General features: G+C 34.1%; 1 protein-coding gene across 2 annotated transcripts in view; it reads right to left on the bottom strand.

Annotated features, from left to right (window-relative positions):
* FER (FER tyrosine kinase) overlaps nt 1–27,104 on the bottom strand; it is a gene marked incomplete at both ends in the record, with an annotated part of 433,549 nt that overhangs the window by 165,767 nt on the left and 240,678 nt on the right. For both annotated transcript variants that reach the window (XM_084234011.1, XM_084234012.1), the window contains one exon: nt 7,801–7,857. In XM_084234011.1, the coding sequence (XP_084090137.1) occupies nt 7,801–7,857 (57 nt within the window). The remainder of the gene's footprint in view (nt 1–7,800; nt 7,858–27,104) is intronic.

Here is a 27,104-nt window from a genome sequence, read left to right as displayed (position 1 = left end):
GCCCAGGAGTTCCCTGAGGATCGCATGAATGTGTAGCACTCACTTTCAAATCCTATCTTGGGCTCACTGACTTCTGCTTGAGGGCTATTGCCCTTGGTACTGCTGCCAGGAGTGCCAGAACATCATTTTATGTGTCAATGATAAGTATATTTTCCATGGTTAAATGCCTATTTAGATCCTCTGCCCATTTTTAAGTTGAGTTGTATGCTTTCTTTAGCTCTGCAGAAGATACTTAGTTTGGTGCAGTCTGTTATTTATTTTATTTATTTTTGTTTCTATTGCTGTTGGAAATGAACATAAACATCAATAAGGAAGTAAAAGAGCATATCACCTATGTATTTATTTCATGGTTTTAGGTCTTATATTAATCTTTAAACAATTTTTTAGTTAATTTTAGTATATGATGTAAGAAAATGGCACTTTCATTCACTTGCAAGTGGTGATCTAGTTTTTCCAGCAAAATTTATTGAAGAGACTTTCCTTTTTCTGTTGTATGTTCTTGCCTCCTTTCCAAAAATGAGTTGCCTACATGTGTGTAATTTATCTCTGCCACTGAATAGTGTGACAGTTTTCATTCTAATACCATATTGCTTTGACTAATGTAGCCTTTTAGTATAACGTAAGGTCATGTACTAGTATGCCACCATCATTCTCATTCTTTTTGTTAGGATTGGCTTGTCTATTTAAGGCCTTTTGTGCTTTGATATAAAATTGATGATTTTTTATTACATTTCTGTAAATAATGCCATTAGGATCTTAGATGGGATTATGTTGAGTATGTACATTGCTATAGATCAACTGGCCATTTAGAGAATATTGGTCCTTCCAACCCATGAGCATGATGTAGTTTATAATATTTTTTGTTTATTTTTTGTTTCTATTGCTGTTGAAAAAGATCACATTTCCAATTTTTGTGTCTTTTTCATTTTTTTCATCAGTGTCTTATATAGTTCATTGTACATTGTACATATTGTGTTTATCATTTCTTTATCTGCCAGTCCATTGTTTTCATATAGAAATGCAACAGATTTTGTATACTGATTTTATAAAATGTAACATTATTGTATTCATTATTTTTAACAGTTTTTGGGTGGAGATTTTAGGGTTTTATATATATACTATACATTGACTAGCATCACTTCTAAATCTAATATTCAGCACTTAAATATTCATATAAAATAATGACTGAAAAAATAATGACTGATGGGGCCTCCCCAGTGGTGCAGCAGTTGAGCACAGTGCTGTGAAGCTGTCCACAGCCTCTGCAGTGCTGGCTTGATTCCCGGCCAGCCAGGGAGAATCCCACATGGCGGGGCGGACCGCTCTGGTCTCGCCCGCTGCTCCCCTCAGCAGTGCTTTCGGTCTGTCTGCCTGTTCTGCTCCCCGCTGTCTCTGGTGAATCCTCTCAACCTCCTGCAACTCTTGCCTGTACTCCAGCTCTTGTATAAATAAAAAATAAAAATCTTTTAAAAATAATAATTAATGATACTTTCAAGAAAAATAAACATATTATGAATTGTCAACAAATTTGATAGTTAAGATTCATCATAAACTAGAAAAAAGAAAAGTTGAGCTTAAATCTTTCCCTGCTTTTTATATCAAGATTCCCAGATACACATAATTATACAATCATTTATTACATCAGAGATAGAGTTGAGAAAAGATATAGTATACACAATTGCTCATGGCCTTCACCTAAGTACTTTTATCTAAAATCTTAACATTTTGGTCATCAGAAAATTTTTGCTGGCTAACTTACCTTTTTCTGTTATTAATATCATCATACTGTCTGTACGCATTAAGATTCTACCTCCACTATACTTTTGTCTTGTCCCTTGCATCTCAAAAATACTATCTGATTCATTATCTCAATTTTTACAACAAAGTTCATCTCATCTTCAGTCCCTCACTCTGCCAATCTATCCACCACATCACTGTTACATTAATATTTCTGAGATAACTCTGATTAAACTACTGTTTTATTCAATATCTATCCTTAAATTACCATCAATTTCTTAGTCTGTCCAGCTTCTTATTATGGCGCCCAACTATTACACCTGTTCTAAAATCAAAATACTTAGAGATCCCAAAATAAATGCTATGTCTTCCCTTCATTTTCCCCCTGAGGAAAAATCCCGCAACCGCAAATTAGGGAAAGTGGTAACTCATTTAAAGTCCATTTCTTTTTTTTTTTTTTAATAGAGGCATGCTTTATTTATTTGTTTGCTGGTTTGTTTGTTTGTTTTGTTTATACATGCACTGAGTACAGTCAGAAGCGCGGGAGGGTGAGAGAATCCACCAGAGCCAGAGTGGGGAGCAGAGCAGGCAGAAGGACCGAAGTACACTGCTGGGGGGAGCAGCGGGCAGCAGGAGAGGTCTGCGCGCCATCCGGGGCCCTCCTCCGGTGGCCGGGGAGCAGCCGGGGATCGAACCGGCGCCACAGAGGCCACGGGCAGCTTTGCAACCCAGCGCTCAACCGCTGCGCCACCGGGGAGGCCCTAAAGTCCATTTCTTATGCCCCATCTGTCATGGTGATTTTCTCAATCTTCCCAAAATAACATTTCCCATTCTTGAATAGTTATCACTATTGTTCCTTTATATCTTTCTAATGGTTTGTGCCCTATATAACAGAATTTATTGCATACTATCATTTGAAATGTTTTAACATTCATTCAAAAATCCATTATTCTCCTACCAGCAATGTAAGAGAATTCCTTTTTCACCACAGCCTTGCCAACATCTGTTGTTGCTTGTTTTTTTGATATATGCCATGCTTACCGGTGTCAGGTGGTATCTCAATGTGGCTTTGATTTGCCACTATGGAAAGCTGTCTGAAGGTTCCTCAGTCTACTAAGGATGGATCTACCATATGACCCAGCAATTCCACTCCTAGGGATCTACCCAAAGGACACAAGAACATTGATTCAAAAGAACAGATTCATCATAAATCTGTACTCCTATGTTTATTGCAGCACTATTTACAATAGATAAAACCTGGAAACAACCCAAATGCCCAAAAATAGATGACTGGATCAAGAAGATGTGGTATATATACACAATGGAATATTACTCAGCAATCAAAAAAGATAAACTCATGCCATTCACAGCAACATGGAGGAGCTAGAAGGAATTATGCTTAGTGAAATAAGTCAGAAGGAGAAAGAAAAATACCGGATGGTTTCACTTACAGCAGGAATATAGGTAAACCAAATAAGACATCAATGTAAAAAATAACAATATAAAACACAACAAAACAAAAACAGTTATCAATTTGAGACATCCTGCAGGGGAGAAGTAGGGAGAGAGATCAGAGGGAGGGAGGAAGAAGCACAGAGGATTGTGGTGATGGTGCATGGGTGCACTGGTGAAGGAAATAATATGGGGACTACAACTGAGGGGGGGAAGCAAATATTGTTTAAAAATGATTAATGTTTAAAACAAAACCCAATACTCAGAGGACTTCAACTCTATCAATGTTTGTCACCTCCAATACTGAGAAAAGAGTTTATGCTTCCCAGAATACCTCTTTTCCATGCAAAGAGTTCAGATGAAACTTATGATGCCCATCACAACATTTAACAGACACAGTTCTGTTTCTGCTATTGATCTTATATCCAAAAGGCTAAATCTCATTATGTTTCATATCTATGTTTATGTCAGTCCACATATGAAGATCTTGGTCCAAATTTAATCCTACGTCACTCTCTATAATTCTCATTAGTTTCTGCACACTACTACATTTTTGCACACTGCTACATTAGTTTCCACACAGTGCTAGAAAGCCTCATTCTTTGCCTTTTTCCCTTCTATCTGAAACTTCACTGTGCCTTCTGGAATTCATAGTAATCTTCATCAATATTTCATGTTCTATCTATTCTTTGGCTACTCTCTTTACCTTCTAGTTATAGTAGAAACTTGAGAACATATTTAAACGAGTATCCCCTACCCAATCATTCTCCCACTGCTCTGGAGATGAAATAAAACACCCTACAACAGCATTGTCATTGTTTTCAAAGCATTTTCCTTATCGCTTTCCAAAAAACACCCAGTTTTAAAATTTTACCATTTAATTATGTACACACTGATCCCTTATTGTGGCCATCAGCTAATGAATTGGAAATTATTACTCCCTATGATTAAAAATTTGATTTTAGGATCACTAATTTTATTCCAGCCTTAATTCTTAGCAATTTCAATAAACACTTACAGATTATCTCAATACTTTCAACTGTTTCTTAAACATCTCTCTTTCAATGATCTACACTTCATACTACTTTCTATGATCATACCTTAAACTTTGACATCGCCAATGATGCATCTCCTCTATAATGTTGACTGGTTTCCCTTAAAATTGAGGAACAAAAACCTCTTGTGGGCCCTTCATTCTGCCTAATAGCCATATTACAATTCTCCAGATAATTTACATTCTCAACACAACAGATAGATATTTTTAAAAAGTGAGATCAATCATGCCAGGGTCCATTCAAAATCATTCACCAGACTTTTCCATATATAATGAAGGTCAAGAAATGAAGATTACCTCCAAGGGCCTACACAATCCACCACACTGACTTCCTTTCTTATCATGCTCCTCCATTACTTTCTCACTTGTAGCCAAACTGTCTCCTTTGCTACAAATTTCATTTGCCTCATTGCTCCCTGGCCTAGAAACCTCTTCCTCAGATATCCACATGGTTAAATCCTGTCTCTATTATTTCATTTGAAAAAACATTTTAATTAGACTTTGCCACTCTGGCAAATAGTACTCCCAAACTCCTTATATTTTTCACAGGGCTTAGCTCCCTCTACCATTATAAAATTCACTTTCTTATGATGCTTACTGTTTAATTTTCCCCAGGTAGACAGACTATAAGTCATATGAGAGCAAGTTTATGTGCTTTGTTCACAAATACTTGAGCACTGAATAAAATATTTATTGAACACCAAGAACAAACTACTAAATAAAAAAAAGTTAGATTCATATCTAACCTCATAGTCTACAAAATTCAAAGTCCATAAGTTTAGGAACCATGGCAAATTTTCATTTCCACATGTATTCTCAAGCAATACACTACAAATAGATATTCAGAATGGCAAGTCATTTTCTACTCAAAAATATTAGCTGAAATTAAGATATATAGTGTCTTTAAAGTTGCAGTCTTTTGTTAAAAATAATTAAATAATGTCACTGCCTTTTGACTGTGAAAATTATTCATTGAAATAGCCTTACTAAGGAGTTAAAGACTAAAATTCCTCTTGATATGCTGTATTTTGCACATTAAACATGAAAATAATAAAAAAAATTTTCTTTAGTTGAAAATATTTTTACCTTACTGCTGCAATATCTGTCCTTCAACACATTTTATTTCAGGAGGTGATTTAATTTTACAACTTATTATTCAATTGTATTTTTATGGAAATGTATTTAATTTCTTTCTAATTATTTTTGATTCAATCACTGCTACTGAGTAACTAGTTTAAAATAGCATTAAAAAAATAAAGACAAAACCAGCAAGTTAACTGTGAATCTGATACATACAGCAAGGGAGGAGGAAGAAAGGAGGTTAAAAAAGGGGAGGGAAGAACATAGGGAAAATGGTGATGGGTCATACTTCATATGGTGGTGGGAGAACTATGGAGGCTACCTCTGAGGAGAGAAACAATTACGTACAAAAATGATCAATGATGTAAAAAAATTTTCAAAAATTTAAAAAAGAGAAATAAAAAAATAAAAAGGATGACTTCATTTAGAATGATGAGCACATCACACAGGAAATAAGTACATCAACTACTGTTTTAACTTGAGATTCTTTAGAATTTGCTTACTAAATATGTATTAACAATCAAAAGAAATTGCTTTCAATAGCAATCTTATACTTCAATTTGGAAAAGATATTTAGATAAGACTCATGAATTTCAACAGGGAATTTCTTAGTAGAGTTCAATAGAGAATTGCTTTCTCTACAAACAATAGAGCTACAAAATGAAAAAAAATTATTGACATTGAGTTTACAATTGAAACAAAAATTGATATATAATCGTTTAAATTTTTATTAAAATGCTAAGCCTTGGGCCTCCCTGGTGGCACAAGGGGTTAAGCACCGCACTATGAAGCAATTTGCAGCCTCTGCAGCACACGTTGGATCCCTGGCCAGCAGGGGAGCAACCCACATGGTGCAGCAGGCCTCTCCTGTCTCACCCGCTGCTCCTCTCAGCAGTGTATTTTGTCAGTCTGCCTGTTCTGTTCCCCACTCTGTCTCTGGTGAATCCTCTCACCCCCCACATCTCTGGCCTGTACCCCAGCTCTTGTATGCATAGATAAATCTTTAAAAAAAAATGTTAATGCTTAACTAGCCTGATGACCCAAAAGTATATGACTGAAAATTTTCCCTAAATATCTCTATTATAAACTACTTTTCACAAAGCATTATGAACTTAAACTCTATTCAAAATTTCATATGGATAAAGCCATTGACAATGAAGTCAATATTTATTCAATTGGAGTATAATTGCAATAAACCATTAATACATTTGCAATAGTTCCTTTAATAAAATTTCAAGTATCTGTGCATTATTGTTAGACATAATATACCTTCATAAGGTGTATGCATTGGAATAATAATATATGACAATTTTTGAAGTGTTAAGGATGATTCTTGACTTTTCAAACTAGGTGGGTAGAAAGGAACTTTAATTATATATAGCTGCCCTCTCTGACCACAGTGCTAGTTATAAAATCAATATAGTGGAACAAATCCATTGTACAAAAAATTTAGAATAAAATAATGTGTCCAATTTTATCCTATTCTGTGATGCTTTATAATATCCTGAAATGCCAAAAGAACAGCATTTCTCTTTTTCTGAACTATTGAGTTTTAACTAGAAACAAATGGAATAATACTATTAGATGCTTATTTAAACTTGTATTACCTCAGTTTCTTTTCAAATGGCAACTCACTAGTTTTGGATTTACTACATAGTAATAAAATCATTATAGCTTTTAATTCTCCCAGAGGAAAGTCTACATATACTATTTTTAAAAGTCAAGAAACACCCTTAAAGCTATTAAAGATTTTCATACATTTATTTCAGTGAGCATCACATATTTATAACAGATGTGGTATTGTACTCTTCCAGGTTAATGTGAGAATATGCCTTACTATACACTGCAATATATAAAAAGGAAGAAAATGAGGACATCTGCAGTGTTCATAGTCTTTTTTTTTTTAAAACAACTTTCTTTTTTTATTATTTTTTTAAAGATTTATTTATTTATATAAGCACTGGATACAGTCAGAAGCGCAGGAGGGTGAGAGAATTCACTAGAGCCAGAGCAGGGAGCAGAGAAGGCAGAAGGACCGAAGTACACTGCTGAGGGGAGCAGTGGGAGGCAGGAGAGGTCTGCACACCATGTGGGAACCTCTCCCTGTGCCCGGAGATTGAACCGGTGCTGCAGAGGCGACGGGCAGCTCCGCAACCCAGCGCTCAACCGCTGTACTACCTGGGAGACCCCAGTGTTCATAGTCTTAACGTTACCTATGGAGCTGTCCGCAGTCACTGCAGCCTGAGTTCAATCCCCGGCCAGGGAGCTACCCACATGGTATAGCAGATCTCTCCTGACTCGCCCGCTGCTCTCTTCAGCAGTGTATTTCAGTTACTCATCCTGTTCTGTTCCCCGCTCCGTCTCTGGTGAATCCTCTCACCCACCTCACCTCTCGCTTACACCCCAGTTCTTGTACGCATAAATAAATAAATCTTATAAAAAAGACATTTGATTAGTTAAATCAGTTGATTACATACCTTGCCCAGTAATTCTCCCAATATGACATCTTCATGTTTGAGAATCCACTTCTTATCCTATGGCAAAGGAAAATAATAGACATTTTTAGTCCATGTAAGAGTTCATTTCCTATAAGATACATCTGAGGAAGAGGGAAATAGATCCAGAGAGATATTTCATTTAGACCATTCAATCAACAGCACACTAAAAACTTGTAACCAGAAGAAGCTATAAAACAGATTTAAGAAATGCTACACAATGGGATTTTAAAATCTATATTAAACCAAACATCTATCAGAAATCTTTGTAACTAGAACAGCATGTACTTTCCTCTCCCCATAAGACTTAGGTTATATTATTGTCATTTCAAAAATGTGTTATCAGTACAAGAGAGAATTCCATTTTACAATGCAAACTTTCCAATTCTCACTTGATGACAGAGAATTATTTTTCTACTGAAACCATATTACTAAGAGTTCATTTTCTATATAAAATGGTCATGAGTTACTGCTATCTGTGACACTGCAGGTATCCAGATTTTCCCCATGTTTTTTTCTCTACTATAATAAATCAACAAACATCAATTATAACATGACTAGGATACACAAAAGCCATGATACAAACATGTCATTATAAAAGAGCATTCATTATCTGATCTGAAGAACTAATTACGACTTAGGCAAAATTATCATCTAAAAATCTCAGGTATTAAGCTATATGTTAAAACTTACATAGATTTTTTAAAGGCTGAAAAAAGAAATGAAATAAGGAAGAATTGAAAGAAGGAAAGGAGGCATAGAGAGAAGAGAAAAATCCTGAAGCGATACATTTTATTCATGACTTGACTTTCCATTAATGTTAAAGTTTGTATCCCCTATTACACAGATTGAAATATAATTAGGACAAACAGAATGATTTGTAAAAATTAATTAAACATCTTGAGGTAAAAATCCATCTTAAACATGAATTTTAAATTGTTCTGCATAGCCATTTGAAGTACTTTACCTTCTGAAACACTATACGACAAACACAACCCTCTGATAAGTCAACAAAGAGGATAACATTGGCTTTAAAAAAACAACAGCTTTCAATCTGAAAAAAATTGAAAGCTATAAAGCTCCTGGAACAAATCATAAGAGAGTATCCCCATGATCAAGAGAGTAAAGAAAGATTTCTTAGGACACAGAAAGCAATAACTATAAAAGAAAGAAGGAACAACTAGAATTCATCACAATTAAAAACATGTCTTCTCCAAAGGTATCATTTAAAAGATGAAAAGGCAAATTACAACCTGGGAGAATATTTCTTATAACATATATCTGAAAAATAATTTGCATGAAGAACATATAGAGAATTCACAGTAACATGATGATAAACAACCCAATTTCAGGAAATTGGGCAAAAGCAACAACAACAACAACAAAAGATGGAAAAATTGACAAGAAGCACATCAAAAGATATTTACCATCATTAGCCATCAGTGACATACAACTATAAGGCACAATAAGTTGTCATTTGACACCCATTAAATAACTAAAATGAAAAAAGATTTAACAGTAACATATGATTGCAAGGATGTAGTCAAGTGGAGTCCCTTTACATTGTTAGTGTAGATGCAAGTTGCTAAGCCTTTTGGAACACAGTTCGCAGTTTGTTTTGTTTTGTTTTTACAAATTTAAACATATACCTAACTTATGACTCAGAATTATATCCCTATTATATTCCTAGGTAATTAAACTGAAAGAAGTGAAAACATACATCCACAAAAAGATTTATCAGAAATATGTGACGGTAGCCCTTCCCTGGTGGAGCAGCTGATGAGCACTGGGCTGCAAAGCTGCATGCAGCCTCTCTAGCGGGGGTTTGATTCCTGGCCACTGGCAAGAGTCCCACATGGCGCGCAGACCTCTCCTGCTGCCCGCTGCTCCCCTCAGCAGTGTGTTTCTTCCGTCTACCTGTTCTGTTCCCAGCTCTGGCTCTGGTGAATTCTCTCACCCTCCCCCACTTCTGACTGTACCCAGTGCTTGTATAAATAAATAATTAAATCTTAAAAAAAAAAAATACGTGAGGTTGTTCTACTTATATCATTCAAAAAGTAGAAACAATCCAATGACAAAAGGAGGACTGATAAACAAATTTTGATATATTTAAACAATTACTATGCAGCAATAAAAATAAATTTACTATAGATATATGCAACAACAGAGGGTTTCTGAAACATTTTCAAAGCTAAGACCAGATACAATTTATATGCATGCATAATGGTTTCATTTATTTAAAATTTTAGAAATGAACAATTAATCTATAATGCACTAAATCAAAAAAGCATTGGCTGCTGCAGAAATTGGGGAAAATTGACTGTAAAGAGAAAAAAGGAACTCAGGGGGCCTCCTCTGATGGCGCAGGCAGTTGAGCACTGCGCTGTGACGCTGTCCGCAGCCTCTGCAGGGCCGGTTGGATCCTGGCCAGCCAGCTACAGTCCCACATGGCATGGCAGACTCTCCTGTCATGCCCTTTGCTCTCCTCAGCAGGGTATTTCGTCAGTCTGCCTGTTCTGTTCCCTGCTCTGTCTCCTTTGAATCCTCTTACCCTCCTGCACATCTGGCCTGTACCCTGATTCTTGTATAGATAAATAAATAAATCTTTAAAAAAAAAAAAAGGAACTCTGGGTGGATATGGAAATGTTTGATTTCCTTGAACCATACATTTAACACCTGTGCATCTTATTGTGTAGATATCCATAAAGTATGTTTTTTTGTAAAAAATTTTAAAGAATAAAAAAAAATGTTACTGAATACCTAAATAGCACTTTTGGGTCAAGTTTTCCCTCAGGTATGTTATCAAAAGTTATTCCTCAAAGAATACAATCTGGCATGCAGGATTTATTATTCTGAGGTTGCAAAAGGTTCTTCAGACAGAAGGAAGCTTGGAATATTAGTAATAAAGGAAGAACAACAAAAATGGTAAATAATAGAGCAAATAAAAGACTTTTCTTCTTTTGAATTCTTTAAAATTCACTTAATAGTTGAAAGGAAAATTATAAAATTTTCTCATAACGTTTTCAACTGATGTAGATGTAAACATAATAATAATACAGCAAAGAAGGATATAGTGATAGATTCTCAGTTCAACTTGAAGTAGTACAACATTTATTCTAAATTGTGAACAGTTACATATTTTGTTAATTCCTAGAGTAAATACTAAAAAAAAGGCTATTTAATTAAAAATTCAAAAGAAAAAATGTGACGGTTTATAAAAAGAATTCAAAAAACTCAAAAAGTCAAAAAAGGGGGAAAGTAATAAAAGTCAGAGGAAACAGAAAAATAGCAAAATAACGTCTAATTCAAAATATCGATAATTAATTGTATATTAGCTAAGGACACCATTCAAAAGACAAGAGTGTGAGAAAGAATTTTAAAATTAGGCAATTATGTACAGTCTAAAGAAATTCACTAACAATAATGATGTTGGTATCATAAAAAAATAAATAAATAATGCAAATATAAATCATAAAAAAGCTGGAATACTTATAGTAAGAGCAGAAAAGGTAGAATTTAAGAGTAGGGGAAATTACCAAGGATAAAGAGGAAAATCACATAATAACAAAAGTGTCATTTCATCAAGAAAACATAATTATCTTAAATGTCCATGCTTCAACCATAGATACCTCAAAATAAAGGAAACAATATAAAATAGAAAGGAGAGATTTAGAGATCTCAACACTCCAGTCTCATTAATAAATAGTAATATAAGAGAAAAAGAGCAAGATAATAAAATAACTAAATAACGCTATCAACCAACTGAGTCAAACTGAAATTTATAATAAAATTCCATTCAACAAAAGTAGAATATCTCTTCCAATACACAAGGAAAATTGCCCAACCTAAACCACATCATAAACCTACATCATAAAACAAACTTTAATGAAAGTAAAAGCAATGACATCTATAAGGTATGTTTTCTGATAATAACAAACTAAAATTAGAAATCAACATCAAAATTCACAGGACAGTTTTTCCAAATACTTGGAAATTAAACAAAAAAAATTCTTTAAAGATTGATTTTATTTATACAAGAACCAGGGTACAGGCCAGATGCACGAGAGGGTGAGAGGATTCACCAGAGACAGAGCAGGTAACAGAACAGACAGACTGATGAAATACACTGCTGAGGGGAGCAGCGGGCAAGACAGGAGAGGTCTGCCACACCATGTAGGACCTTCACCCACGGGCCGGGATCGAACCGGCACGCAGAGGCTGAGGACAGCTTTACAGCACTGTGCTCAACCACCTGTGCCACCAGGGGAGGCCCTAACAAAATATTTTTAAATGTCCCATCACTCAATCAAAGTCTTAAGGCAAATGAGGAAACTTTTTGAAATGAACTAAAATAAAAGTCTTACTTTATTTTACTTTTATTTTTGCATAGAAGAACTGGGTGTAGCCCAGAGTTGCAGGGGGAGAAAGGATTCATCAGAGACAGAGTGGGGAAACAGACTTAATCCCTAGGTCACCAGAGAGGCCCTCCAAAAATGAAAATATTAAAATATGAGAATATAATTAAAACAATGGTTAGAAGAAAATTTATAGCATTTCACATTGGAGAAGAAAGGTTAATAATTTAAATTTCTACCTTAACATCTACACAAAGATGAAACAAAATAACCCTACAGTTAACAGAAGAAAGTAATAATAATAAGGGCAAAATCAATAAAATTGAAAATTCAAGAACAACAGAGTAATGATTGTGGAGATAGTTTTTCTATTATGGCTACAGCTCTATCAGCTCTAGAGATGCATGGATCAAACTTTTGGTTCTCAGACAAGGTCTTGAGGAGACACTGTTTTATAACACTACAGGATTCAGAAATACCGGTCCATACCTATGCAGACTTATGTTACCATACCACACCTACCACAAAGGCATAAATAATCCATCACCATAGTCTATTGAACTCCTTACCCTTTTATTATTATTTTAGCTAAAATGAAGATAAAAATCTATAATTTCAGAATAAAATTAATGACTCAGTCTATAGAAGGGACAAAATTCTCAAGGAGAATATGGTGATGATTTGTTTTGATCAGAGTTTGATAGTGCAGTTTTTATGGAAATGTGGACAGAGGTGCTGACTCCAAACTGTTAAATTGGAAACAAGCATTGGTACTAAATATATCTGAAAACAGGAACTACCTAAACCCTCCTTCAGATAACAAATGAAACAGTCCTACTAAGGTTGTTCAATAATCAAGAAAATCAGGTACCTAGATATATGAGGATACTAAATTTTCACATAACCCGTGCCTCTGACCCAGGAAAGGATACATGTTATAGTATAAAGGCTCTCCATTTCTTGATATAACTTTACTATTGGAGGAATAACAATCAAGTAGAAACTACATAAGAAGATAACTGAAAGGTAAGTTAGGGAACAGGAACATTAAGTAGCATGCAGTATGAAGAATGGAGAGTTGCTAAAGGAGTCTGGATTTCTGACTTCCCCGTTTTCTTTACCGATTCTTCTCTTTTCTTCTTCCCTCCAAAGGAAATAAAAGTCAGACTCCAAAGGGTAGCCAGAAAGGTCCCTCAATTTATTTGGATGATTTTTTTCAATGCTCAATATGAAAAAAAAAAATTTGAAACATCAAATTATTTGGTATTATTTTTAAAGGGGAAATGAAGGTCAACCTTAAGATCTGAATATATATCTTTTAATGTATTAATTTGTGTTTCTTCAGTTATGAAATAAAGTTTTTAGTATGGTTTAAAAGCAGATTTAATATCAGCCAGTAATATTGTCAAAATGAAGTATTTTGAATTACTTGAGAATTCAAATTTTTGTAGTACATGTGGCCCATTTAAAAAAATCCTAAATACACTTGCTTGTCACTCTCAGAATAACCACCACTAGATGGACAAGGACTTTATTATCATCTCCATTTTGCAGATGTGAAGAGCAAGGCCTTGAAAAGGCAAATTCTTGCCTTTGGTTACCAAGGTATTAAATGACAGAGTAGGACTAAGAACCTCAATCTTCTGTTTCCTAGTTCAGTTTTCCAACATGTTCTGCTTTGCCTTTATTACACGAAAAGATGAGTCAAAGAACATTACATTTAAATAAAACCGAGTACAACAATTTTTTGAGTCTAAATTATATTCATTAAGTATATCACGTCAGGTGATTGACAATAAGGATCAAATTAGAGAACTTGTGTTCCTAAGGTGAGTTAAGTGTCATGTAATTTTTATCCAAGATAATTATCTTCAATAATCTATGATAAATGAGTGTTGTTTCCAAAGAACCAATCCATGCCAAATTGTAAAACTATCCAGAGGTGAAAATTTTCACACACATAAAGCCTCATTTAGACATGTGACTGCTATATCTAATATCTAATGGATTACAAAATGATTTGAAAATTAAATAAACGAGGTTGAGGCAACTCAGGTTGCAAGATATGGAAATCTGCCTAACATACAACTTTCATGATCTTTAGCAACACATCTCCCAACCGTCTCTATGAGCATAAGATTGACTCCAGTTTGTTCATCTCCCAGAACTTCAGTCTATTATCTAACATTACATTATGCTATAATTTATAAGTAGTTATCTAAATCTCCATTTAGAAGCCTCTGTTGGAATTGTAGATTATTTAATTGTACAATTTTAAAACACGGTAACCATGCAACATTTCTCAGTCAAAGCTTTCGGATAAGTCAAAATTTATTTGTATTTTGTTCCTGAAAATTTTGTAGTCTTCCTAATTGGGTTACAAAACATGCAGAGCCAAACTATTCATTGACTATAGGGAGAAATTTGCTTAAATATCAATGGTATCAACTAATTTAATATACAAAAAACAGTGGACAATTTTAATTTAAAAGTAAAGTAAGCTAAAGTAAGGTGAAAAATATTTACTATAATTAAAATGTATTATTAGATACAAATTGACAGATTTTTTTAATTGTTAAAACAATGAGGTTTTACTGAGGTCCCAAAACTGCTGTTAACTGTATAATTTGTAAAACTTTACCACAATCATGATTGTGATTTAACTCTTGTAATACTTGTCTGTGCAAGGAATACTGTCCCTCTTTTGAGCTGAATCACTATAGCCACTACTTGCTGTTAAAAAATACTCCTCTGACTCTACTGGAATAAAAGCACCAAAGAAATCTGGGTTCAAAAGGACTTTAGAGATCACCTAGCTCAACCTCCTGCACTCATAGTTCAAACCCATATATCCACCCATTGGTTTAGTCATACACTCAATCAAAAAACTTTACTGAATACTGCTACCCACAGTAGATGAGAACTATGAATTCAGACATTTTGAAAAAATTCACTAGGACATTCAGTGATTGGGAACACTCAACTTTATCAACAAAGTCAATGTAAATGTGAGCTTTTCTATCAATTGGTCCTAGTACTAGGAATACAAAGGATGCATCTTTGTCTATTCACACACACACACACACACACACACACACACACACACACATACACACACACGCTATAAATATATAACAGAAAATATTATTTAAAGAAGACAAGGCTTTCCACTGTTAAATGTTTAGTACTCTGATCATTTTTCATGCAAATTAATTTCCAAAATATTTGTAGTGGCTATTAAATATGTATGTCTTCATGCATGCGCAAATTATGAATCTTTTACAATTATTATGAATAATAGTATATTATGAACTATACACAGTTTTCTCTATAAATATACATTTCAACCTATTTTTCTGCTTATATATCATGTTCAGAAATAAACAGTGTTATTACACTCCTCAAACTTTTTTTTCATTACTAAGATAGTTACTTTTCTAACATCTTAATAGATTAATTATGATATAGCGAATAGAATTTTTTGTTTCCAAAATTTAAAAATTCATTTCAAAAGTGTTAATACAAAAAGAGTGAACTTCTAAGATTAAAACTTGTGGCAGGATAAAGACATAGCCAATGGTTTATTTAAAAGTTAGAGGTTTAGGTTTCTGGACCTACTAAACATAGAGCTTCCATATGATCCAGCAATTCCACACCTAGGTATTTACCCAAAGGACACAGAAACATCAATTCCAAAGAGCACCTGCACCCCTATGTTTATAGCAGCACTGTTTACAATAGCCAAGCTTTGGAAACAACCCAAATGCCCAAAAATAGATGACTGGATCAAGAAGATGTGGTACATATATACCATGGAATATTACTCAGCATTCAAAAAAGATAAACACATGCAATTTGCAGCAACATGGATGGCGCTGGAAGGGATCATGCTCAGCGAAATAAGCCAAAAAGAAAAAGAAAAATACAGGATGGTCTCACTCATAGCAGGAATCTAGAAAACTTAAATAAGGGACCAGGAAAATGAATAACTATAAGAAAGTGAAAATCAAAATCAACAAAAAACTATGAACCAGAGACACTTTTAGGAGGGCGGGGGTGGGAGGGGAGGGATTGGGGTCAGAATGGGGGGGCTGCAATTGTATGGGGAATATAACAATAAAATTTATAAAAAAAAAAGATAAATAAAACTTTAATGAAATATTTTGAATATAAAAATTAATTACAAGAAGTCCATGCCAAGTAAAATAGTAACATTTTCAAGAAAGACAGTTTTGTGCTATGCCATAATGGACTTAGAGGCAAAAGAAGTCAGTGATGCTGATTCTTTTTCTAAAATTTTGATGTTTTGTTCATCTTGGATTTTTTGCATTCATTTTGATAATTAAAAACATTATGTTAACTATTATATATCTTCACTAGGTGAAATAGTCACAAAAAGACAAAGACTCTGGACTCCATTCATGTGAGGTCCTAAATGGGCAAATTCTAAGCAAATTTCTAGAGAGAAAGAGAATAGAATCGTGGCTACTAGGGTCTGGACTGAAGACAAATGGGGAGTTCTTGTTTAGTGGGCACACATGGTCTGTTTGGGAAAATGAAAAATTCTGGAAAGGGATAGTGGATGGTTGTAGAACATTGTGAATGTACTTATTGCTACTGAATTGTACACCTAACGTGGTTAATGGAGTGAATTTTATGTTATCTATTTTCCCACAATAAAAGTGTTATTGATTTTGATTAAAAAAAAAAAGTTAGAGTTTTATAGAAATTTTAATAGTGTAGCCCAGTTTTCAGGAAGGGTGCTTATAACTGAAATGTTTTATATGTTCTTGTATTTTATAGGCAATTTTACTGAAAGCTGCTGGATTAAAATTGGGTGATATGATAGATAATTATTATAGTTAATGCTAAAATTTGATATTTTTATCTTAAACAAGCTAAGTAATATTAATAAAGATTGGTATTCATATATTTTAATAAATAAATAAATAAAATTGTGGATCAGTATAAAATTCACATAACAAATGTTATGTTTCAAATTTTTCAAACCTTGCTTCTTAATGATAAATACATAAGCCATGCATACTCTTCATGAATGTAGCTGACAGTAATAATGAACTTTAAGGGTTTAGGATTGCTAATAAATGGGAACTGCATAATATGACTTTAGTGATTTATAAATGTTTTAGTGTTGCATGAAAAAAATCAGTAAGGGGCCTCCCTGGTGGTGCAGGCTGTTGAGCGCTGCACTGTGAAGCTGTCCGCAGCCTCTGCAGTGAGGGTTCGATCCTGGCCCACCAACGAGAATCCCACATAGTGAGGCAGACCTCTCTGGTCTAGCCCGCTGCTCCCCTCAGCAGTGTATTTCTTCAGTCTGCCTGTTCTGCTCCCCCGCTCTGTCTCTGGTGAATCCTCTCATCCTCCTGCATATCTGACCTGTACCCCAGCACTTGTATAAATAAAAAATTTTAAAAAAATCTTTAAAAAAATCAGTAAGAATACAAAAATAAAAGTGTGAAAGTATTTTTTCTACAGGTTACTTCTCATTTTTATTATAAATATATTTATTTTGAAAATATTTCTATTAAAATTGCTCTCTGACACTGCACAGATAAAAATGTTGTTGAACTGTACAAGGTAAATGATACGAAGACTTGGATTTTAATAACCTTGCAGGGAAGAATTATAGAATCCCTTGACTGAAATGATAATAAAATTGATGGTGAAGACACCATTACTAGGAATGTCAAGGAACAAATTATAGAGGTATATATGAGATAGAAATTAGGCACTCTGGTGAAAATTGGATGATACAGGATGAGATAAACTTTGGTGGTCACATGAGTCAAAGAAATCACAATATATCACATAGTGGTCCATCTAAGTAAACAATAATTAGTCTTACTACTTTATTTATGTGTAATATTGAGAAATCTGTTAATGAAAAAGTTGGTTTCAACACCCTACTGGAGAACTGTTTGAAGATGGTTCTAATAACTTCTGGATGCGAGGATGCTCTGCCTGTCTGAGTTTGGATTTTTCCAGAAGCAGTCCCTGAGACAAGGATTCAAACACATGTAGTTAATGTGTAAAATGCAACAAATAAAAGTTATGAGGTGATATAGTGACATGAAGTCAGTCCATTCACTTTTTTCCTGAGTGGAGCAAACCCTTGAAAAGAATACAAGTCATATGCCTCAGAATTAGTTCATTCAGAGGTACTGAGTGACAGAGTTGGGCTAATAACCTAAATAATTCATTTCCTCATCCAGTATTTCAATAAATTCTGCTTTTGCCTTTACTATACTGAAAAGTCTAGGAACATTATATTTATTTACATAGGAATTCCTGAGAATCGTTGGTTGAGTCCTGCAGGGTTGTTAATCTCTGGCAGATTTTGTAATAGAGCACACTGAAAGATTCAAGTGAACTAAGTATCACACTGTCAATGCTTACTGCAATTCCTTTATTATATGTGCATTCTGATCTTCCAAAAAAAGATTTCTAATAGATACCACTCCTCAAGACCTTCCTGTCCCTACCAAATCCTGTCTTTACCAGAGTGAAACTCTGACTGACATTGCCTGTTTCAATTATTAATCCAAGCCTCTCACATACTCACTCAATGAAAGAAGAAACTCATTGAAATCTCAAAGATAACAATCGTTATACCTACTTTAATAAAGACAAGAAGCAAGGGGCAATTCTAACTTAACAGTTAGGGAAGCTAAACAATAACTAGATATGTAAGCTAAACAAATTTTTAATATCATATACAGATATTGACATTTGGGTCTTTTATATCATAATATAACTATTTGGTGGAAATATTATTTTTGCTGGACTCAATCTGTGAGGGCCTTGATGTTCTTAGAGATAGCTACTCAGGCAGGAAAAGGCAGAATCAATACTTGAACACCTACTTCTCTGATTCTTAAGGGATAATGGTAAGTGAAGTAAGTCAGAAAGAGAAAGCGAAATACCAGATGGTGTCACCTATATGCGGAATATAGAGAAAACAAACTGAAGGTCCGGTAAAGACAACCTTAAAAATTAATCCTTGAAAGTTGACTATAGGACTGCAGCATCCAGAGAAGGAAGGGGATGGAAGAGGAGTAATCACAAAGAATAAAGAGAGCACAATGGGAATATAGGGAAGATTATAGAAATAAATTAGTGATGGACTATGAGAGATTTGGAGGTCAGTGCACCATAGTGGTGATATCTAGGGTGTGGTATCCTGTACTTCTAAAATACCAACAATGTTACCTCAATTTAAAAATTAAATTAATTAAAAAAATATGAAATTGCCCTTTTTAACAAATTACCCTGCCTCAAAAGCATAATACACAAGTTCAAGTCAAGTGACTGGCCACCATGCAATTATCAGTTCTAGTCCTAAAAGATTTCTGACGTTGTATGGTTTATTTGTTTTGTTTTCAGCAAAAATTTGCCATGCAAATCAATTATAGACTGCTCTTCACGAACGATTTATTAAATTATAATCAAATTATATTATATTCAAATTAAAATACATTTACATTTTGTACATTCACAATTTTGATTTCAAAAATAAGATCTCAAAATAAAATTCTCAGATTGTAGTCAAATAAAATGGATTAATATAGCTGGTAGAATTACGAATCAATTTTGCATAACTTTTCACAATCTAGAACCTAAAACGACTCCTACTTTAACCTCCTGAGTACAATTTCCACTACATATGCAAATATTCCACTTTCCCATAATAGTTCTGTATAATTTTTCTATAAAATTTATAGAAATTATTAAAAAACAAAGAACACAAAATTAATCCCTTATTATAGAACTTACTACATTCCTGAAAAACTATGTTCTTGTAAACATATACTATTGTATAATAGCAGGAAACAGCTATAATATAACTGGGAAAAAACTTAATTACAGCTTTAAAATGCTAAAACCTAAATTTTAGAATTACTTTGGTCTCACAAAAGTAGATATTTAAATAAAGTGAACAAAGTAGCAAATAAGCAGCCTCTCTTTTGTTCACCTATGGAAGATAACCAGCCAGCCCACCTAGGCTGCAGGGGACTAATCGCACTTCTTGATGGACTGCCACAGGGTGCAGATGGCATTATTTATAGTGCCAATCAATCATTGCCAAATCACTCTGGGATGGCTGTACATTTCTTCTAAAAGTTATCTATTTAAGGGCTTCATGGGGTACTGGGACATATTTGAAATTAGGTCAGATGCAGATAGGGTGATTAGGAATGTGATATAAGTCAACAATTTACTTTCATTCAGTTCTCCAGGAAGAAAGTATACCTAACAAAAATACAACAATACTAATTTATTCCTACAATCTTCCCTATATTCAAAATTTTAAAATAAAAGTTCTTTATTCCATATGGGGGGAAGATTAATTACTAATGTAGAAATTTTTCTCATATAAATCTTTATTTTGATAATTGCTTGGCCTTAAACAAATACAGGAGGATATTCCAACAGAATAATACAACGTATTTCTAAGTGAGAGCTAATACAATATAGGTCCCTCTTGAGAATTTAGTTACCAGAAATAGTAGAACTACAACCTTATGGACATCATTGCCAAATGTACGAGAGTAATTATTTAGTGTAATAGCCTTTTTCTTAATAAAAAAAAAAAAACTTTAAACACATATTTTGAAAAAATATATCTTACTACAAAGATTTAATACTAAAAGCAGGTAAATTTCTGAGCATATTGACAACATGACATTTCAGAGTTTTTATGCAGAAGTCACAGGTTCGAGGTATAATTCTTAAAATAATTAACAAGATGCCACAATACAGAACATAAAATGACTGTCAGAGACCATAATTTTTCTACTGTTCACACTAAGAAATAATTGCTATCTCTACTTTTCTAACATACACAGGTTTTTAGTTACTCTGCTTCATTACCTGCTCAGCCTGCTTAGTACATTTGTTCAACTCAAAATCTCAGTTATAGCATATTTTTAGAGCGTAAGCAGGAGATACAATTTGATCAGCCTTGCCATTAAAGTTATCAGGGTTGCTTTAGAAGAAATAAATCCTTATTGACAAGTATGCAAAGTATTCTGCCTGTCTGGAATCTGTTTGATAAGCTTTAAGTAATTGAATACTTGTTTAAAATGCTCTATAAGTTAATTCCAAATAATCCAAAATCCTTTCCCACCAAATAGTTCTTATTTAGGAAAGATTTAACTTATCACCTTGGAAATATTTCATTACAATGTAAGCTATATAAGATAGTTTTTGTAGGTATATGCTATAGTTTTTATCCTGTCTGTCTAAAGAAAATTTAATCCTTATTTTAAATTTTCCTAATCATTTCCCCTTAACTTCTGTTTCTATTAGCTCCAACTGAAAACAAAAAAAAAGGTTGTATAACTGTATATATACTAATTTTTTCACCTCATTTTCATTATCTCAGTTTTATTCTTTATCATTTTTGTTGACTAAAATTCTCAGAAGCCAACAGTCACACCTTCCAAAGAAAGAAATGAAGTTGGTATGAGTTAAAAAAAAAAAAATGCTGAGTGACTAAAAATAACCAGATAGAAAAATATGCAGGTTCAACTAATACAGTCCCCACCAGAAATATCTTATTCATCCATAAATATCCCTTTTGTTGATAGGATTCAGTTTAACAACAAAAAAGAACTGTAAAAGGCAGTTTCATTAAAAAAGAAAACAAAGGATAGAATCTGCTTTCAGGAACTTACTCAGTGAAAACTGTAGAAAGGGGTAAATACAGTACTTTTATATCTAGAGAGCAAAAAAGATTAGACTTACAGCACTTTTCTTTTAATCTTGGCATTTACCTCATTCCTCCCTACACCCTTTATCCTTTAACATGAGGTCTCCATCTGGTGGTTTTGGTGCACTCGCAGGTGGCTAACTAGAAAGGAGGAGACCTGTCTGTGAGTTGAAATGGGTCAGGGCTTTTGCTGGGGGCACTCTCCATTCTGAAGTGAAAGCTTCAGGATTAAGAGGAATCCAAAGAGTTGACCTTTCCTCAATACACAGCGGGGCCATTTTGTTGGAGCAGTAGAGTTATCTCTGGAACTTGAGACTGGCAAAGGCTGATAAGTGATATTGAGGACAATTCATGGTATGTATTAGAACCTTTTTCAACGAATTCAAAGGCTAAGAAAACTAAATGATCTATGGAATTGCAGTATGAGCCTTCTGAGCTATGTAATGATTATGAGAAGAGGGATGTAAACTTTACATATGGTTATATTATACTAGATGTGCAGTTTTCATTAATGTCAACTCTGCCTCAGCTTTCTTAACTACAAATGAAGATTAAAAACATTAGCTGCCATGTTGGCTGGACCTAAATATTAAATATATATTTTTTCAAAGTATTTAGCAGTGGCAAACAAAAATAACTGCTTACTGAATCACTCTTCTTATCAAAATCCTTCAAATTTTGTGGGGAAGGAGATTCATCATCTCTCACACCCATCTACCCCAAACACCTTGTCTTTTACTTTAAGCAAACCATGATTTTTCTCATTCATTCAGTAAGTATTGTGTATTTATTATTGTGCAAGGAACTGGCTAGAGAAGGTGACAGAAGCAAATCCTTCTTCTTGAGGAAAGGGAAAAGTGGGAAAAAAATGAAAAATACAAAAGTATACTGAGATACAGAATAAAAGTGGAAGTAAACATTTAGAAAGACTGGCATTTAAGTTGAGACTAGAACCAGACAAAGAAGCAGGGAAAGAATATTCCAGGTAGAAAGCACAGCCAGAACAGAGACTCTAAGATATGGGAAGATTGTAGTATTGATCAAGAAACAGAGACCACATTAATCCTCTGAGCTCTAGACTTAGATAAATGATTATATTCGTTTTTTCCTTTTATTTTCTTTTTTTTCCTTAAAGATTTATCTAAACATAGAGCTTCCATACGATCCAGCAATTCCACTCCTAGGTATTTACCCAAAGGACACAGAAACATCAGTTCCAAAGAGCACCTGCACCCCTATGTTTATAACAGCACTGTTTACAATAGCTAAGCTTTGGAAACAACCCAAATGCCCAAAAATAGATGACTGGATCAAGAAGATGTGGTATATATACACCATGGAATATTACACAGCATTCAAAAAAGATAAACACATGCAATTTGCAGCAACATGGATGGAGCTGGAAGGGATAATGCTCAGTGAAATGAGCCAGAAAGAAAAAGAAAAATACCGGATGGTCTCACTCATAGCAGGAATCTAGAAAACTTAAATAAGGGACCAGGGAAAAAAAACAACTATAAGAGAGAAAATATCAAAATCAACAAACAACTATGAACCAGAGACACTCTGTGGGGGTAGGGGGGTGGGGAAAGGAGGGATTGGTGTCAAAATCAGGGGGTTGTAATTGTATGGGGAATACAAAAATAAAATTTAAATAACAAAATAAAAGATTTATCTATTTATACAACAACTGGGGTACAGTTCAGAGGCATGGGGCATAGAGAGAATTCACCAGAGAAAGAGCAGGGAGCAGAACAGGCAGATGGACAGACTTAAAACACTGCTGAGGGGAGCAGCAGGTGAGACAGGAGACATCTGGTGTGCCATGTGGGTTTCTCCTTGGTCAGCCAGGAATCGAACTCGGGCTGCGGAGGCTGCGGATGGCTTCACAGCCTTGCACTCAACCTGCCCTATATGATTATATCCTTAACATCTAGTTGATATTTCTGTGAATGTCTAATAGCATCTCAAGCCTACAGTTTTTCATAATAAAACTCCCTATTTATACCATCACCAATAAAATGTGTTCCTCACACAGTGTTCTCTACTTCAGTAAGTATAACTACTACTATCCAGTTTCTCAAAGCAAAACTCTTAAAAGTCCTTATCTGATTCTTTTCCTCTCTCTCATACACCACATACATCACAAAATGTTGGATCTACTTCCAAAAGATCAGAAATATCTACTTCCTGTCTATTTTGTTGCCACCATTCAACAACAATCAAAAACTCTCTCTCTCCTGGACCACTATAACAGCATGTTTTTGGTCTCTTTACATATGTATTCATTTATTTTTTTGTTGAATAAACACTGTATTATGACGTATTATGTTGAATAAACACTGTATTATGATGTACTGGATTCAGCTACATGATTTATTTGCTGCTATTCCCTTCATATATATTCTGAATGAATGAAGAAAGAGTTGTAAATGAACATTTTAAAAGAGGTAATTAAGAAACTGTCATTACTCATTTCAAAACCCTCCAGTAGCATCCTATTGGTATTATTATAAAATACAAATTATTTTCATAGCAAACTAGAGTAGGATCTTGTCCCTACTTGTCTTAAATTATTCTACTCCCTCCTTTCAGGGCCTCTTTTCATTCATTATAGACTAATCAATGGTTATTGTTTTTCTTGAATCTTTGTACATTTGTACCACATTCTATCTGGACTTGTTCAGTTCTTTCCTGGGTGATCAATTTTCACATTCCAGTTCTTTGACTCAAATTATACCCCCTCTGAGAAATTTCATCAGACTACCCTCTCTGAAATGGACTTCAAAAGGTAGTACTTGATATAAGATAGTATTTCAGGTTATGTTTCAACATTTGTGGAACTCAATGCCACATGTCTAGATAACGCAAAGTCGCATATCAAGTTAAACTGTTAAATATAACATGTTTTATCTCATTATTTTGACAAATATTCCTTCCTAGTAAACTGGATAGTCAAATATCCATTTAAAGAGCTCTGCAGGGCCTCCCTGGTGGCACAAGGGGTTAAGACACAACCTATGAAGTTATCCACAGCCACTGCAGCACGAGTTCAATCCCCAGCCAGGGAGCTACCCATGTGGTGCCGCAGACCTCTCCTGACTTGCCTGCTGCTCCCCTCAGTAGTGTATTTCAGTCAATTTGCCTGTTCTATTCCTTACTCTGTCTCCGGTGAATCCTCTCACCCCCTGCCCCACACCTTTGGCCTATACCCCAGTTCTTGTATGCATAAATAAATAAATCTTTAAAAAAATAAAATAAAGAGCTCAGCACTAAAAAGAATACGGCCACATATTCCAAGCTTTAAACACTAACTCTGTCCTTTTTTTCCCATATAGGATTCAATTGCACAACTTAAATAGTCTTGCATGTGTATGTCTGCAGATACCCCATTCTACACAAGCAACATGTATCTATATGTCCCATAAATCGTTATCTATTTGCTACCTATCAGATGGACTACATTTGAGAGAATGAACCTGGGTTATAGGTCTGGGAAAGTCATGGAAGTGGGCTAAAGGCCAGGAAATCTGAAGCCCTAAAGACCCTGAAGGGGAAACGCACAACTGACATGTGGGCACATATTCTGTGTGCTACAAATGCCTCACCAGTAGGGAGAGTGTACCTGGCACAGTGCTAAAGTGCAGCCACAGCAGGAACAGCACATCATCACTTACTAATCTATAGATAAGCTGTATACCTATAGGAGCTTTGTATAGCAATGTCTGATATATGCATCATAAATATTTAATAAATATTATTGGATTATATTTTTAGCAGTGATATAACAAGAAAGTGTAACTTTTAGGGGAAAATGCACATAACCAATCCTAAAGAAAGTAAACACTTACATTTAAATAATCTCTTTGTATGAGATTTATAGTTTAGTAAAAGTTATTTATCTTATAATAATATGATGAGATATATGTTGCTGTCATGAAGCCTTAGTAATTTTAAAAAGTACTAAGATAAATATTGAGAGTCATTATAAACTTAAGATTAGTAGGTAAGGAGAAACTGGTCAATAGCAAAGCTTAATTTTAAAAGAAAATATTCTGTATCAGTATATTCAAAATGTTTCTAGCAAATGCCTAATGTTAGAACGGTAAAAATGCCATGTTATTTCACTTTTATGAGTTAAATTATCATTAAATTACACAATATTTATTTAAATATACCACTATATTATAAATTTTATATTAAATTATATCTTCTTATAGTAACTTTATCTACTATAAATACCTGATTTCAAGATTAAAAGATCTTGGAAGATTCCGCAGCAGAAAATTCATTATTATGGTGCCTGCTATCTCTCATTTAGTTCAAAAAACAAAAACAAAAACCCTGAAGAGCTTATTATACTTAAACAAATCTTAAATTTTACAATACTATACCACTAAAAATCTGATCTTTGTAATTTAAAAGGTAACAAGACAGCACTGAGTAAGTAAAAATAAAAATCATTTCTCTTTTTGATCATTAGGTGCGTATGAAATATTTTGGCAATTGTGATAACAGATGTGTAAAGTAGTTACACTGAAATTATTCTACATAATGTGTGAAGCAAAACACTCAAAATAACTTGCATTTAAGGAAGAAAAAGAGGTAAAATGATAACCTCAACTCCTGGCAACAGGTATACAATAACACAATGGTCTTTATTCTTTGAGGGCAATACAAATTTCATTTCACTTGATAGTATCAAATTAAAGTGGATCATCTTAATATATTCTAGCACAAAATCAAGACACAAACAGAATGTCTAAACGCTTGAGCCAATTATTTCACCACAGTTATTCAAATAGTAAAATTAACAAAAGGCATTAGATCAACTGTACAAGGTCTTTTGCTTGGCAAAGAAGCTGAAAACCAATTTTCAAATTTCATTAGAACTGAAAGCCAGAATGCACTTTCTACATTGAGCTTCTGGCTGCACAAAGCCATAAAGCAGTGCAAGGAAACATTCTGAGCCAAAAACTCATAAGGGGATATAATAGCAGGATAAAACATAATTAATCTTTTTCACACAACAAATTCTCTACCCAGCAAAGATTTCCAGCAAGCCAACTTTATGAACCCGAATTCCTATGCATCATAAAGAAAATTCAAATCTAAATGTAGTTATAAAACTACTGATTTTTCTTCTCCCCTTATGTCTTGACTAATAATTTGACAGAATATTTATTTTATAATGAAGA

The sequence above is a fragment of the Talpa europaea genome, assembly GCF_964194135.1.
Source record: "Talpa europaea genome assembly, chromosome: 5".
Lineage (NCBI taxonomy): Eukaryota > Metazoa > Chordata > Mammalia > Eulipotyphla > Talpidae > Talpa > Talpa europaea.
Note: the sequence above shows the minus strand (reverse complement) of the source record. Positions and strands in the feature narration are given on the sequence as shown.